We start from the raw sequence: 15954 nt of genomic DNA, 5'->3' as shown, positions 1-15954 counted from the left end.
CTGGTTTTTGTTTAGGTTTGGAGGGTTATAATTGAGACCTAGTCATAGAGCAAGGTAGAGACTGCACAGAGATGCCAGAGAGAGCGAGAGAAACCATGGCTGGCATCAGGGAGGTGGACAGAAGGCTTGTCTCCCGGCGCAAAGTGTCACCTCTAGGAGAGGAGGAGAGCGGTGGATTCACTCTCGTTGCTCCTCGGTACTCACCTTGGACCCACATGGGCGGGGCACATTTCATGCTAATGGCCACCACCACGCAGGTTGCTGAGTTTTACTCACCTTCCGGGCCATGGCCTGCTCTTTCCCTTCTCCCCGAGGGGAGGAGGCGGCGCGGGGCTCTGCGCTGGGCGGGAGCGGGCGAGGGGGCGGCAGGCCTGGGAGGGGTGAGCCGGAGAGGCGGCCGGGCGGCCGGGCGGCGGGGCGGGCCCGGGGAAGCCACACCCTGAAACTACCTGCCCGGGACAGGAAGAGTGAGGGCGAGAGCGACCGCCGGCGGCCCGCACGCCGGACTGCGACCGGAACTCCGCACGCTCCGCGCCCCCGGCGCCCCCTGCTCCCCCGCGCGCTCTGCGACCCCCGCGCAAGCCCGCGCGACCCTCGCCCCGGTGAGCCCCGTGCGCCCTCGGGCGCCCCGCGCCCTTCGTGTCCCCCGCGCCCCGACGACGATGGGAGCCAGCCGCCCGCGGGGACCACGCCTCTGAGACTCGCGACCGGCCACCGGGACCATGAAGAGCAATCGCGCCCGCAAGGGCGGAGGGGGCTCCAAGGACCTCCGCGCGGGACTCAAGTACAGCTCGAGGCCTGAGGTGGGAGAGGGGCCCGGGAAGCCACCCCAAGTGGCCCGGAGCTGGGCGCTGCGCGCGGGCGCATAGGGCCCCGGGCGCTGTAGCGCGGCGCTTTGTCTTGGCAAAGGGAACCGCTCCATTGCCCATTTGTGGCCCCGGCGCTGGCCGGCCCGGCAGGTGGAATTTCCTGTTCCGCGGGTGCCTGGCGGACCTTTGGTACCAGCCCTGCCCCGCGCCAGCCGGCCACGGTGGAGGCGCAGCCCACAGGTCCTTGGAGACGCCGAATCTCTCCCCCGTCCTTTCCCTGACTTGACAAAAGGGCTCCGTCTCAGTTCCTCCATTAACTCCGTGCTCTTACCGCACATCTGGAAAGAACCAGGGGTGGAGGCACGGTGATTTGGGGTGAGGAAGGGAGGTTTTGGGGGCTTTGGAGCCAGAGCCTCCGCGGGAGTTTGCTTTTTTCCTTCCCGGTCAAAAGGCATTTTGCGACCTCTGTCGAGGGCGACTGGGAGACCAGAGCTAAGGTGGTGCTAAAGTTCTAACGATTTCAGGGTTGGGCTTCCCTGGGCTTCGAAGAGGGAATGGAGCCCTTTGGGAAGGTGATTCTCTGGGAAGGGATGTGAGACCATGTATCTTGAGCCTTTTGGAAGATCCCAAAGTTCGCAGCTCCTGTTAGACAAAACAATGAAAGACCTCTTGAAAGATCTCAAGGATGTTAAACCTTAGTGCGAAGACTTGGGCATAGGTTGTTCCTTTATTGAAGGACACACAGGTGGCGGCACCCAGGCGGGACTAGCAACTAGGACTCTACCTCCGTCTAACTGGGACCCTGGTTTCCCAAAATGCCAGCGAACTCTGGCTCACAGCAGACACTTAACGGGCGCTCAGAGGCAGGGCTCCCTTTGCAGGGAGCTTTCCCCTCTGCAAATGATGGGGGGCTCTGCACCACCAGCTCTCACTTTCTCTCCTGTCCTGGTCCAGAAACATCTGCTGGCGCACATTGTGGCCGTTGCTCTACGTCAGGCCACAGTTTGTAGCTCTCTGAAATCAATTCTTTTTCTCCAAGTGGCTGGTGACTGGGGGAGTTTGCAGAAGGCCAGATCCTGGGGCTGCTGTGATTAGCTGGACCCCAAATAACCATCAAGCCTGGGTTACTCTTGTTTTCTCCACATTTCACTTCCTGTGTGGAAGGAAGCACGGACAGGGCAGCCAGCCCAGAGGCTTGGGACTGGGTTCCTGCTGAGCCTCCCTGCCTGAGGCCAGTTCGACCCCATGTATGCCTTTTATTTTCACTTCTGTAACTGCCATGTTTATGAATCCCTGATAATCCCCTCCTGGGGTTCGAGCCTCCTGCCTCCTCAGCAGAGGGCGTACTGTTTGGTATTTGCTATTTCAGGATTTTTTTTTTTTTTTCAGAATCCCGCCCCCCCCCTCCCGCCCGCCACTTCCCCTTCTGGGATTCCATAGTCTTGTCTGTGCTACCCACATGCCCTCCAGACCAGGGGCCAGGCCTGGGGCTCATCTCCATGCTCCCCCTGGAGCCACAACAGCCAGCTTTCTCTCATCACCTGCAAGCCCTTGCTTATTTTCCCCCTAGGCCCCTGCTGGTTTTTTCATCTTCTGTGAGCTCACGCGTTCTCTCTTCCATTGGGTTTTCCCCTCCATTTCTGGTTCTGCAATTTTCCTTCACAGAGATCACTCTGTCATTTCTCCTGCCAGGCTCCATTGAACCAACTCTACCTAATCCCAGGCCAGGAACTGTTGGAGGGAGGGTTCTCAAAAACAAATAAGATACAATTGCTTCCCTTAAGGAAATCACAATCCTGAAAGTCGTGCTGAGAGACGGGTGTAAAAATTAGATATGATGCAGCGTATCCTGAAGAAAGTAGCCGACTAAAATCTCATTCCTGGGATCACCTTACAGTGTTTGCGGTCAGGGTCTGTAGACTTGGCCTTGACCTCCCTGACCAGGAGGTGCAGCTGCTGTCCCTGGTTTTGCTCTGTGTGTCAGCAGAGCCTGGAGGGGTCGTGCTGAGCCCCTCAGGGGGACTATTGCTTTTGACTGCCAATTTCTGGCTACTTCCATTCCTGCATGGATGGAGAAAGTCTCTGGAGGTTCTCATATTTGGCTGCATCCTTCCCTAGGCTGATGACGGTGAGCCTCGCCCCACCCCAAGCTGTTCCCATCAAGCAGGAAGTGGCCACCACAGTGTTCCCTACTGTCCCCAAGGCCCTACTGACGTATGCATTGTGTCTGGGGATTGTGTGAACCCTCCCTCCATGATAGCTAGTGTAAAGATGCCAATTATTATGACCAGAACTGGGAAGCCTGCCTCACTGAGTGCCCAGTGTTGAATCTTTGCTAGAGCTATAAAAGTGCTTAGACGTCCATTGGTGCCTTCTCAGATCAGGAGTGGCCTGGGTGGGACTCAGTATCCACTAGGCACATGGAGACCCGAACTGGGAAATCAGGTGTGGGGGCTAGGCTCTACAGCTCTGGCTATTCAGAGAGTCGTCTCTTTGTGAACTGGTCACACATTCACTCATCCATGTAACAAATATTTATTAGATACCCACTGACTGAGCACGTGCCAGGTTCTGGACAATAACACGAGAAAGACCCCGGTCAGAGAGCCCCTGCTTGCAGGGGACATCAGTATAGTGTGGAATACAGGAAATTAAGTTCTGTATGTATGGTAAGCACTAGAGTCCGGAGAAGCCTGGGCAGAGTGCAGGAGATACTTAGGAGGCATCTAACCCAGGTTCAAAGGCTCAGGGTAGGGGAACTGGGGCATGGCGCCATCTGTGATGTGGTGGCGGGAGTGTCCGACATGATGGAACCAAGACCTGCTGCCTCCACTTTCCTGGCAGGAGATCTCGGAGATGTTACCTAATGTCGAAGCCTCAGTTTCTATGACTATAAAATGGGGATGACATGTGTGTTATAGATTTGCTGCAAGAATTAATAGGGATACTTTACATCACAGCCCTTTGTAAGTTGCAGCGTGGTACACACATCACACGGGTTGGATTTCTGAGTTGGAAAAGGCCTGGAGACCAACAGGAAGGTGCGTTGTATCGGTAGGAGGCCTGTGCAGAGGCCTGGAACCCCGGCTGGCACTGGGGCACTGGCCTCCCAGAAGGGCCGGCCTGCCCTGCTGAACACAGGGACTCTCTCTGAGGAGCTGTGGGAAACGAGAGCACCCTTTATGTAGCTTCTATGGGAAAGATCCTTCTACAGGAAGGAAATGTGAGCCCAAGACCAAGGCAACTGACTCCTTCTTCCCTTCTTCCTCCCGCTGCCCCCTCCCCACCCCGCCCAGACTTTAAAACAACTTCCTTCTTGCCGGGCTCTCTCAGAGGCCCTTGTGCTGAGAAGAGGTATGCAGGGGGTGAGGGGAGAGTAGAGAGGGTGGGCAGTGGGAAACCAGGATGGTTCTTTAGGTGGGGACTCGTCTCCTGGGTGCTGTGAATGAACAGGGAGGCTGCCTTCTCCGGGGGGGCCTCCAGTCCTGGGAAGACCTGGACCTTCATGGCCTCATTTAGGAGATGGGAAAACTGAGGCAGAGAAGACAACCCTAGCTCGGTAGCTGCCCAAGTCAGAAGCCCAGGGCATCTAAATCCATGGGACAGTTCACAGTGGGGGTGGTGGGGGTCTTCCAGAGCTGGCTTGTTGGTGGTAGTGCCCCATCATCACAGCCCCCCTCCCCACTTGGACCTCTCATGCTGTGGCCCCAGGGGGGATGGCTGCCTGCACTGTGGCTGTGGCCATGGCCGGTGGCCATGGCTGGTGGCCACTGTGGTGCTGGAGTTCCCTGGTGTCAGTTCCTTCTCTGGCCTCTGGTCCTACCCAGACTGTTGGCTCATGTCTCTCCTAAGAGAGAAAGTCTGTTCTTAGAAGAAGAGAGTGTGACCCAGCCCCTCAGCCCAAGGCCTGAAGATGTTGCTTCTGACATTGTACATATACTGCTGGAGTGTTCAGATCATTGCTAGCATTTGGTGAGCATAGACCATGTATTATACCTCTTAGTATTATTATCACCCCTTCATTGGTGAGGAAAGTGGAGCACAGAGAGGCTAAGTAACTTGCCTGAGGTCACAAAGTGAAACAGTAGTGGGATTGGAATCTGAAGCCAGGCAGTCTAGCTCTGCTGTGTTCTCCTTGGCCTGCTGGAGTGTCAGACCATGGGCTCAGGACTGGATGGATTACTGAGGCTAAGAATGAGCTTGATTTGGGTAGAAACTGGATTTCTCTTCTCAGGACGTTTCTGAGATGCTGGGTGCTTACCATAATTATCATGGCCAGTTCGTAGATGGGAACGGGAACTTCTGGGCTTCCCTCAGAACCCTCACCCAGGCTGGCCGTGGTGAGAAGGTGCTTGGGGTTTGTTCTCAGACAATAATTGGCCCTTTTTCTTTGTTAAGAACTTTTCCAGAAGCAGGTCTACTAAAATTTCTGGTTTGGAATCTCATATTTTCTGAATTTGCGTAGTTTGTCCAGGCTTAGCAACAGAATCCTTAGAATCCTTGGGACGGTTGGTGAACTGGTCAAAATCTCAGATCCTTTGTTTCTCTGACTTGGTGATGTTAGTGAAAAGGTAGAGCGGAATAGGATTACAACCATTTCTACCCATCACTCAACGTTCATTATCTCTCTCTCTCCTCAACAACAACTCTAAAGGAAAAAAAGCCCAGTTTACAGATGAGACTACTGAGGCTCACAAGGTTTGCATAATGGCCCAAAGGCAATTAGAGGTATACCAGGGTTCAGACCTAGATCTGTGTGACTTCAAAGCTTAGATCTTAACCGCAAAGCCATTATACAGTTGTATTCCAAAGGTGATGGCGATTGATGCATATCCCCAGCAAAATTTTGGAACACGTCATTAAACAGAGAGTGGTAAGCACCAGGCGCCAACACAAGTCCACAAAAACCTCTCACACCAGACTCGTCTGGTTTCCGCTTTTGATGAGGTTACTCATCTGGTGGACCAGGAGACTGGCAGGAGATGTGATTTCAACAAGGCTTTGAACAAAGTGTAGCCTTATTTATTATACACATGATTACAATTATAAAGGCAGTTTTAAAAGGAAGAACGCAAAAATTCACCTACCCAAGCCAACACATCAGGTTGTTTACGATTTACTCTTACCTGCCTTACCATATGTGTATGTTTTACCCAGTTCCTTGCTGTGGAGACAGTTTGTGTCCTGGGGAACTGCTGTACAAGCCTTCTATCAGCTTAGCATGGTGGCGGGTGGGGGGCTGGAAGACAGTGAGGTCTGGTAGATTTGGTCTTTGCCCAAGAGGGTCCTTTCATGGATAGCGTCACTCTGTGCCATACCTGGGGGCTGCTCTTGCCTTGTTCCTGGGTTCTGGGCCATTTCTTGTTCCTAGCAATTCTTTTATCATTTTTAAATTTATTTGACCGAGAGAGAGAGCACAAGCAGAGGGAACAGCAGAGGGAAAGGGAGAAGCAGGCCCGTTGCTGAGCAGGGAACCCGATGTCGGGGCTTGATCCCAGGACCCCAGGATCGTGACCCAAGCTGAAGGCAGTCACCTAACCTACTGAGCCACCCAGGCGCCCCATTGTTTACTAACAATTCTGGTGAAGTCTTGGAGCATTTGCTTATCAGCTTTGTAGATGACAGCCTCCTGGGAGGGAAAGGCCAATACCTCAGATGACTTAATTCTGAGTCAGAAGGACCTGGACAGCCTGTATGGTGGGGTGTCGGGAATTGTGTCCATCTTCGTTCAGAGTAAATGCCATGCGCCACCTTAACACTGGAAACAGAAACCACCTCCCTCCCACGACTGGGATGTGAGGAGATGGGGGAGAAACAAGCAGGGCGCCATGGGAGAGCCAATATATTGAGTCAACGGCAAGCTCACTAAAAGCCAGACATGTTCCGTGGCTCCCTAAAATGTAAAGGAAATTCCTCCTTCCCCACATTTGTATTTGGTTACACCCTTTAAAATTATTATTAAGAAGACTAAGATATACATATTTAGAGACAAGTTGGATAACTCAGATAAATTAAAAGAATTGAGAAGTGGGAGAAAGAGCCCTAGAAAGACATTTTAATAATTTGGTATTGCCTATGCATTTCTCAAAAAGAAAAAAGGTGCTTCTTTTTCTGAATACAAAAGTTAGGAAGGTTTTTTTTGTTTTTTTGTTTGTTTGTATCAATCGACGTAGAAATATGCAAACTAGAAAGCAAAGACCTCTGAAATTCTTTCTCCTTGGTTTTATAACCCCTATAAATAGTTTGGCTTATATTGTTCCCACAGTCTTTTTCTTTTTTTTTTTTTTTTAAGATTTTACTTGTTTATTTATTTATTTGAGAGCGAGTGAGAGAGAGAGGGAAAGCCCCAGCATGAGCAGGGGGAGGGGCAGAGGGAGAGGGACAAGCAGGGGGCCTGATGCTGGGTCAGGACCCTGAGATCATGACCTGAGTGGAAAGGTAGATGCTTAACCGACTGAGCCACTCAGATACCCCTGGGTCATTTATTACTTGTGTTGACCCATGCTGGGACTGTGGAACAAGACAGCCCATTTCTACCATCCTTAAAGAGCAGGTGGTTGACCTTGAGATGGTGAGAGACTGGGACTGAGGGGTGTTTGGGGTTCTAGCGAACCCTTGAGAAGTCATCTGACTAAAACAGAGGAGGAAGGGCCCTCCTTGGGAGCCTCTCAGAGGAGACACCAGAGTTGACTTTAGAGGAATGGGAAGTACCTATATGTTTTTTGACTCCCCCCTCCCCCGGCATTTTAACCCTGTATCTTAGAGGATGCCTGGATGGCTCAGTTGGTTAAGTGTCTGCTTTTGACTCAGGTCATGATCCCAGGTCCTGGGTTCGAGTCCCACATCCGGCTCTCTGCTCAGCAGAGAGCCTCCTTCTACCTCCCCCTCTGCCTGCTGCTCCCGTACTTGTGCTCTCTCTGTTAAAGAAATAAATAAATTTTAAAAAAAATCTTAAAAAGCACAAAACATTGTATCTTAGAGTTTTTTTTCATGGTATTACCTACCCTTTGAAAATCCATTTTTGATTTGTGCATAAGCTTTCATCAAGTGGCTATATTATCTTTTATTATTATTTATTTTTAGTATTTGTGTTAATTGAATGTATTATTGGACAATTAATGGAAATCGAGCCATCGGGATAAGGGAGGTAATTGACAAATGACTGCTGTGCAGACCATGCCCGTCCCTGTTTGCATTATGCTGTTGAAATCTGGACACTGTGTCTTCACGGGAATATTGCTACCTGGGAGGTTGCAGATGGCCAGAAAACACATCGTTTGAATCATTGAGGGGAACGTGTTTAGCCAGATCAGGAGCAGACTCGGAGTAGGACTGCGTCTGGAGTCAAGGGCTGGCACTATGGCAGTGCTAATGTGCGGGGTTATTGTGACGCTGATCATGCTGGTGTGACCAGAGAGCTTCCTAAGATTGGCAGGAAAGGAAAATACTATCCCCTCCCCCAACTCTGGAAGGTATGGCCCTTGGAGCACAGGAGATGACGTGGTGTCTACAGCCTGTCTCAGCTCTAGGAATGTGATTCCAAGGACACATTTCTAGGTTTTCACTTTCCTGCCCTTCTGCTTGCACCACCGGGATTCTGGCCCCCGACTGTGGACTTGGGCCTCCAGATGCCTTTCCCTCAGGGCCCTGCTTACTTGCTTCTCCAAGCCTCTCACTCACACTGACCCTTCTGTTTATTGCTCTCTAAACGTGCCTGACGTGGCTTTGGGAATCTAGTCAGTTCCAGGAAGCGGGTGGCTGGGGCTTTCCCTATCTTCTGGAGATCCATGGGTGTCCGAGGCAGCTGTTAAAAAGGGTTAGCGGAAAAGCTGTTGCACAGACCGTGGTGCCTGCGTGAAATACTACTCAGCAATAAAAAGAACACGCTCCCGGTGTCTGCGATGACTCAAAGGATTCTCCAGGAATTTTGCTGAGCAGAAGAAGCCAGCAATCTCAAAAGATTTTATCCTGGATGATTCATTTCTATGACATTTTTTTGCAAGGACTACATTAGAATAAGAGGCTAGTTGAGCAGGGAGGGGGCAGGGAGACGGGGGGCGTGGCTACGGAAGGGTGGCGGCTGGAGGACCACCCTCCCCCGGCCATAAGTTACAAGGAACTGAACACACACGCCAGTGAGTCTGAGTAGAATGAGAAGGCTGCCTCAGTGGGTTATTTCGGCTTGTGGTATTATGATACAATTTTACAAAACGTTACCGTTGGAGGAAACTGGGCAGAGTGTACAAGGGATCGCTCCTTGAACTATTTCATATAACTGCACCTAAACCTAGTTCTCCCAATAAAAAAATGAAGTAAAAAAAAAAAAAAAAAAAAAACAAGTAACAAAAAACATCAGCTTGTGAAATCGGAAGGGAAGGAAGGCGGGTTCAGTGAGAAGTTGACGAAAGAATGAAAAGAGTTGCATGGCGCTGCCCTCCCCTCATGACTCTCTTGTTTCTTTTCAGGTGTAATCTCTGTTTGGGCTGCTCTGGGCAGATGCATGTGCTCCCTGAATCTGGGGACTGGGTGCAGGAGAGGAGAGGGATCGCAGGAGATTAAGGACGAGGACCAGGCAGACAGGAGGAGGAGGAGCCCGGGGTAGGGCAGGGGCTGCTGGTGGCATTCTTTCCCACCTGATCTGGAAGCAGAGATGGAATTCTAAGGTTGAATTACAAAAGAGGTTGTGTCCTGTGGGGAACACGTAATTGAAAGCTAGGAGAGGAAGAGGCTGGGAGAGTCCACACTTAGGTGGGCCTGCCCAAAGCAGGTGGCCAGGCCAGGGCTGACACTAGAGAGCTTAGGAGGCTGTCAACAGAACCCTGGGGGGTGGACTGACCATTCTCTCCCCTTCCAGGTAGATGAAGGTACCTTGGGGATATGAGACTGGAAACTCTCCTGAGCCCTGGTTCCCCAGAGAGTCTCACCTTGCCCCCGTAAGCTCCCCAAGTGTGGCTATGGAAAATGAGGTCCCTCAATCAATCAACCAACTAACCAATCAAGTGCTCCCTCTGGGCAAGGTCCTAAAGGGGGTTGAGGAGAGAAGCAGTATGAAAAAGAAACAGGGGTAACCTGACCCCCTAGGACTGCCTGGTCTTAGCATGGCACTGGGGTATCGCTGATGCCAAGTGGATGGTACAGGTCATAAGGGAGGTGGGGTTCCAAGAGAAAGTACGTGGGTGAAGGTGGTCCGTGCAGGTTTCCTGCAGGCGCGGAGCCTTGGGTCATGTTTTCAAGGGCAGGTGGATTTGGTAGGTGATGAGGAGAGCAGAGCCATTCTGAGTGGGCAGGATGGGAACAGCTTCCCAGCTCCTTACAGGTGTGGGGGCCTCCTGGCTGGGGCCAAGGTCAGAGGTGGGGAAAGTCAGCACCCCAGACCAGTGTTGAAGGGGTGGAAATGCATAGACAGTGTTGGGCAAGCTGTCTCACTACTTGGGCCCCCAAAACCGGTTTTGTTGTAGGAAGAGTTTTGCAGAGAGTTCTTTAAGACTGTTCCTCTCTACACTTTGGTGTGCTTGTCTGCACGCTGCGGGAGACGAGGTGACAGCTGACCCCGCTGAGAAGCAGCAGGCTGTCCATCCCTTGGAATCTGGAATTCCGCCCTGCCACTTTTTAGCTATCTGGGTTTTTGATGTAACCCTCCTTTACACATTTCCTCATCTGGAAATGAAACCTATTTGTAGGAATTAGGGATTATCTGTACTTAAGATGCCTAGCGTGGCACAAAGATGCACAGAAATCACGACTATGTTTGTGGTGGCCTCTCCCCCTCTCTGGGAGCTGTGAGGCATGAGGACGATGGGGGTGGGTGCCCTGGCAACCGTCAGGGCATTCCCCAGGGCTTCCGTGGGCTTTAGCCCCTTTCCTGTGGCCATCCAGGAAGGCCTTGGGTTAGGTGCCGTCTACCTCTGTGGTTTGGAAGCCTGTCACTGTCCTTGAGGGCAGTGATTCAAGAAATATTCTGGACACCCTCTGGATCCTGAGGCCACTTGAGCCAAGGTATTTATTATTTTATTATTTTGAGGTTCTGCAAAAAATTGCATTCAAAATGGATTTCTAAAAAGACTTCTTTACTTGAGTGGGGGAGGAACGGGCAGAGGGAGAGGGAAAGAGAATCTCCAAGCAGACTCCCTGCTGAGTACAGAGCCAGACATGGGGCTCCCAGGCCCCCCCACCCCCAAGATCTGACCTGAGCCGAAATCAAGAGGCAGCTACTCCACAGACTGAGCCACCAAGGCGCCCCTGGAACGGATTTTTTTTTTTTTTTAAGATTTTATTTATTTATTTGTCAGAGATCACAAATAGGCGGAGAGGCAGGCAGAGAGAGAGGGGGAAGCAGGCTCCCACTGAGCAGAGAGCCTGATGCGGAGCTCGATCCCAGGATCCTGGGATCATGACCTGAGCCGAAGGCAGAGGCTTTAACCCACTGAGCCACCCAGGTGCCCCAACGGATTTTAATGTTTTAAGAAATGTTTCGGAAATGACTGGAAACTTGACGTGTAGATGGAGGCCTAGAATGTAAGTAGATGGCAGACTTGATGGGCTTGCTAGGTGAGTCGCCTCTGGGCTGTGAGCGGGTGCAGAGGTCCCTAGGAAGGCTTTCTTCTCCCCCCAAGGCCAGTCCCTACCTTCTTCAGAAGGAGGAGAGGACGGGAAGGATGGGAGCCCAGACGGGAGAACGAGGCCTTACTGGTAATTTTTGGTCAGGGGCGAGTGACAAGAGGGCAGGGGACATGGGCTACCTTTGAGGCTGCCTGGTTGTTTTGCACCAAAACAACCATTACATTCATTATAATGTTTGAACTTGAACTCTGGCTGTTTGACCAGACCAGGGGGAGGAATGCGCCTTGGTCACTTTAGGCAGGTGGACCGACTGTGGGTGGAGAAATGAGCATCAGAGGGCAGTTGTAGGGAGGCCTCTGTCATTAGCAGGAATCAGCTAATTATGTTTTACAACACCTCTACTTAGAGACTGTAAGGGGTTATTAACCCACTTTTTAGAGGGGAAAACTGAGGCCCAGTGAGAAAGATTGGCCCCAGTAGCTCAGGGTTCTCAGGTATGACCCCTCATCCAGGTGATGACCAACCCAAGCCTTCAAAAAGGAAGGAAGGGATTTGGATCTGGTGGTCCTGCCCTCTGTCTGTTTTCTGTTCCCTTGTGAGGTCTCGCTGCAGGAGTATGTGGTCCTCGGCTGTGTGGGTGGGGTCTGGGAAAGGGACATGGCGTGACACCTGCGGGAGCCAGATGCCGGCTGTGTGGGAACTACTGAGTCTCTGTGTAGCCCACGGTGGCAGAGTCAGGCCCCAGGGGACTTTCCTTCCTGCTGTGACCAGGTGGGCAGAGTTTACTGAAGGATTTACTTCCTTCAGTAGAAACTGTTGGCTGTGGGTCGGCTTTTCTTTCCTCTAGACAGCTCGGGGTCACAGATCCACAGGTGATTCTGGATCCTCCTTGGGGCCCCGAAGCCCCACCCATTTCCCAGCAGCTGCTTCTGGTGGGGCGGCTGAGGACAGGGATGGGGTCAAAGGGCAAGGGTGAGAAGGTTGGGCACCAAAAAGGCGGAAAGGTTTAGGGAGTCCCCCACCTGCTGACCAGGCCTCGGCTGGGAATGCGTTACTCTGAGGAACTCTGGTGGCAGCCTTGGGGACTTTGGTGATCCCCTCTTGTGGGACCCATTGTGGGAGGGTCCCTGGGCGAGAAGCAGAGCCCAGTCTGTAGAGCAGGTGCCTTGCGTGCAGGTGGTTGTTTAAAATGGGGCGGGCGAAAGCCAACCTGGCTGGCTCCTCTCACAGCAACAGGAAGTGGGTGAGTCCGGCAGGCAGCCTCTGGGAACTGGCAGGTGGCGCTTCTCCAACTGTCAGGTTCCTAAGACTCACCTGGGTGAGTTGTTAAACTTCCAGATCCTGGGGCCCTGCCCCTGACCTCCTGAAATCAGAAGCTCCAGGGAGAGTGGCTTGGGAATCTGGATACTGGGCAAGCACTGTGTTTGCTTTATTTTATACTTTTATGATCTTTCATGACCTGACAAGCCTGGAAAATGCTAAGTGGTAGGATCATGGGAACGGGAGCCTCTTGTGGGTTTCTCGAGACTCCTGCCTTCTGTGGGATCGATGGGGTCAGTGTGGTGAGTGGGTGGAGGATTTCAATGTTCCCTTCTCATTTGTCCCCTTGGTCATCCCATGACGAACAAATCAAGTGTCCTCTCTGTGCTGGTCACTGGGAAGTCTGCCCTCAGAAGTCTCTGTGCTGGTCACTGGGAAGTCTCTGCCCTTGGAGCCTGTGCATGGGCTGGGTGTTCTTTGTCCACAGCGGCTGAGTTTGGAGAGAGCCCAGCTACGTAAGGACCCACCTTCCTTCCTAAACAGCAACTGGAAAAAAGAGGCCTTTCTCCAGGGTCACTCACATCTAGTGGGTCAGTTCTGTGCATGTCTGTGCTCAGCATCGCCTGGGATGACCACTACGGTGCTAGTGTTCAGAGGTCATTCCTTGCTCTGTTGTCCTAGGTGACTTTGCACTGTGCTGTGTTTCTAGGGACTTTGTCCAGGCTTGGACTGGAACCAGCATCAGGGGGTGGCCCTGGGGAGTTACGCTGGCTTTGTCTTGCTCCTTGCAAAGGAGAGCTTCTTCTAGTGCTACAGAATACCTCCGTGCCTTGAAAAGCAGTTGCAGAGGCTCTGGCTGTCCTTTCGTGCTTGGACAGTCTGAGGGACATTTGCATGACTGTGCTGGTGATGATGACACCGTGAGATCGGGACCCCTCCCATGAAGCCAGCCACCCTTGTCCTTGTCTATGGTGGGAGCAAAACATCTGTGTCTCCAGCCAGTGACATCACCTCTGCCCCTTGATCCTGATCTTCCAACAGCAGAAGCAGATGACCAGTTGTTGTGTGATGTCATCCCACGACTCCGCGTGACTTCTTCAGTGTTTAGTTTCCTGATGTTTAGTTTAGTTACCTGATGCCTTCCCATCAGGTCCCACCCAACCGTAGCCGAATGAGGAACAATCATCCAAAAAAAAAAAAAAAAATCTAGCACGAAGGTTAACTGCCACCCCCCCGCCCCCCGCCTCCTGCCACCCGCTCTGATCGAAATCTTGTGTAGATTTTCAGATAGTCAGTGTTATTTTTGCTGTTTAAAATGCACGCACTTACCAGTTGCTTGTCTCCAGTGAAGAGCACCTTCTGAGCTACCAGTGGAAGGTTCTGGCTTTGGATTTGCTGGTCCCTGGAGCCCATGGGAGGGTGGGTCCTGGAGAGTTGGAGCCGGTGACAGGCACCCCAGGAGAAGATGCCTTTCAAAGTGGGAGGAAGTTTTGGTTGACTTGGACACTGGGTTTTGTTGGCTTCACATTCAATTTCAGTTACGATGAGTTTTTACTTGATGGGAGTCAGGTGACGGCAAGAGTTTTCCCTGTGTCATCAGATACCTTCTCTAAGTCATTTTCTTTCGGACGGTCTCTGGATTTCTATACTGTACCTCCTGGTCCCCTCCAGGAAGCTGGATGGAAATGGTGGTTGTCTCATCTTGTCCCTGCATCCTGTCCCTCGGTTCTTCCCCTTCAGCCCTCCAGGTTGTCAGCATGTGTGTGCTCCGAGCCCTTCATGTGCATCTGTCCTTTGGCAAGTGATTCCTTGCTCTCTTGTCTGAGCTGGCCTTGAGCCATCCTGTTTCTGGGGACTCGGGCCATAATTTAACTTGAGCTGGCCGGTGGGAATTGGCCACAAAGTTATGTGGCCTCTGTCTCTGTTCATGATAAGTGAGCACCTGGCTTCCCAGCACTGAGATTCTGTGTGCACCTGTTGATGTGTTTACTTTTATGAGAGAAAGGAGAGGCAGGAGCAGGTACTGGCATACTTTGTCTTCCGTTGGTTTTATGGCCCTGCAGAGAGATTGGTACATGTAGAGAGTTGGTTACGTATGCAGTTAAGATCTAGTGGATGGGAGCTTCCTGCCACCCCTCCTCTGGAGGCTGAGGGACCTTGGGCAGGTCTGAAACCCCATGTGCGGCGGGAAGGACATGGCTCTTGTCTCGGCTTTGCTGCTTTCCTGACCTCACTCCCTTTGTGACTTTGGACAGGTCACACTCCTTCTCTGTCAGCCTCAGTTTCCTTATAAATAAAGTGACTAAGTTAGGCAAGATGATCTCTAATACGCCTAAGAATGGACCTGAGAGTAGGGTTATAAAAGGAAGCAGTCTAGTTACTGATTAAACAGCATGTCTGGGCTGAGTGGAGCCCCAGAATTCACACTGTATGGGTGACTAAGGCCCTCCCATTGAGCCAGTCCCAATGCTGACAGCTTTGCTCTACAGCAGCGCTGGGGGTGGCCCCTGGGGTCCACTGTCCATGCTGTCAGCTGCTTTCCTCTTCCCAAGGAGCTTGCTTTCCATTTCCCTCAATACCTGCATCCTGAGTTCCTGAAGCTAGTCACACTGGGAGGTAGAAAACCAGGATCAAATCTGGGTCTGCCGCCAAGTAGCTGTCTTCATTTCTCCCTGCCGTATCGATAGAGTGGGGGTGATGGTGCCAGTCATGAGAGATTCCAGGATTGTTTGAGGATCTGGTAAGAAAATATTGTGAATCACTCTGAAAATGGAAAATTAGCTTCGTAAGTTATTATTTTGTTATATTTTATCGACACGTGTAAACATACACTGTATTCAGAGAGTCTTGCCAAAGCCACACTACTTTTTAAAAAAAATATTATTTATTTATTTGACAGACAGAGTAGACACATGTAGGCAGAGAGGCAGGTGGGGGGCAGGGAGTAGGCTCCCTGCTGAGCAGCTAGCCTGATGCAGGGCTCCATCCCAGGACCCTGAGATCATGACCTGAGCCGAAGGCAGAGTCTTTAACCCACTGAGCCACCCAGGCGCCCCAAAGCCTTACTACTTTTTCATTTGTAAACATGATTAGACTACCAGGGGCCATTGGACATTTAATGAAAATTTATACCCTGAAAGAGAAAGGCAAAGACAAAGCCAAAATTCTAATGTAAATCAATCAATCAATCAATCAATCAATCAATTTAGTATCCTAAGAAAGAGCAAGAAGGTCATGTAGTCATAAAATAAGAAAGGACTGCTCTAAAAAGTAACCATCAAAGTATAAAACTTCAGTCTTGGAAGTGAAATATATGATTTTTGAA

At 51.5% G+C, this 15954-nt stretch overlaps 1 protein-coding gene across 1 annotated transcript in view; it reads left to right on the top strand.

Annotated features, from left to right (window-relative positions):
• Positions 1-465: 465 nt before the first annotated feature.
• The window catches only part of ST14 (ST14 transmembrane serine protease matriptase), a 40308-nt gene continuing 24819 nt past the window's right edge, over positions 466-15954 (top strand). The window contains exon 1 of the mRNA XM_059413771.1: positions 466-803. Coding sequence (XP_059269754.1) covers positions 723-803 — 81 coding nt within the window. The 5' untranslated portion in view covers positions 466-722. The remainder of the gene's footprint in view (positions 804-15954) is intronic.

This window comes from Mustela nigripes, chromosome 1 (genome assembly GCF_022355385.1).
Source record: "Mustela nigripes isolate SB6536 chromosome 1, MUSNIG.SB6536, whole genome shotgun sequence".
In the NCBI taxonomy this organism is placed as follows: Eukaryota; Metazoa; Chordata; class Mammalia; order Carnivora; family Mustelidae; genus Mustela; species Mustela nigripes.
Note: the sequence above shows the minus strand (reverse complement) of the source record. Positions and strands in the feature narration are given on the sequence as shown.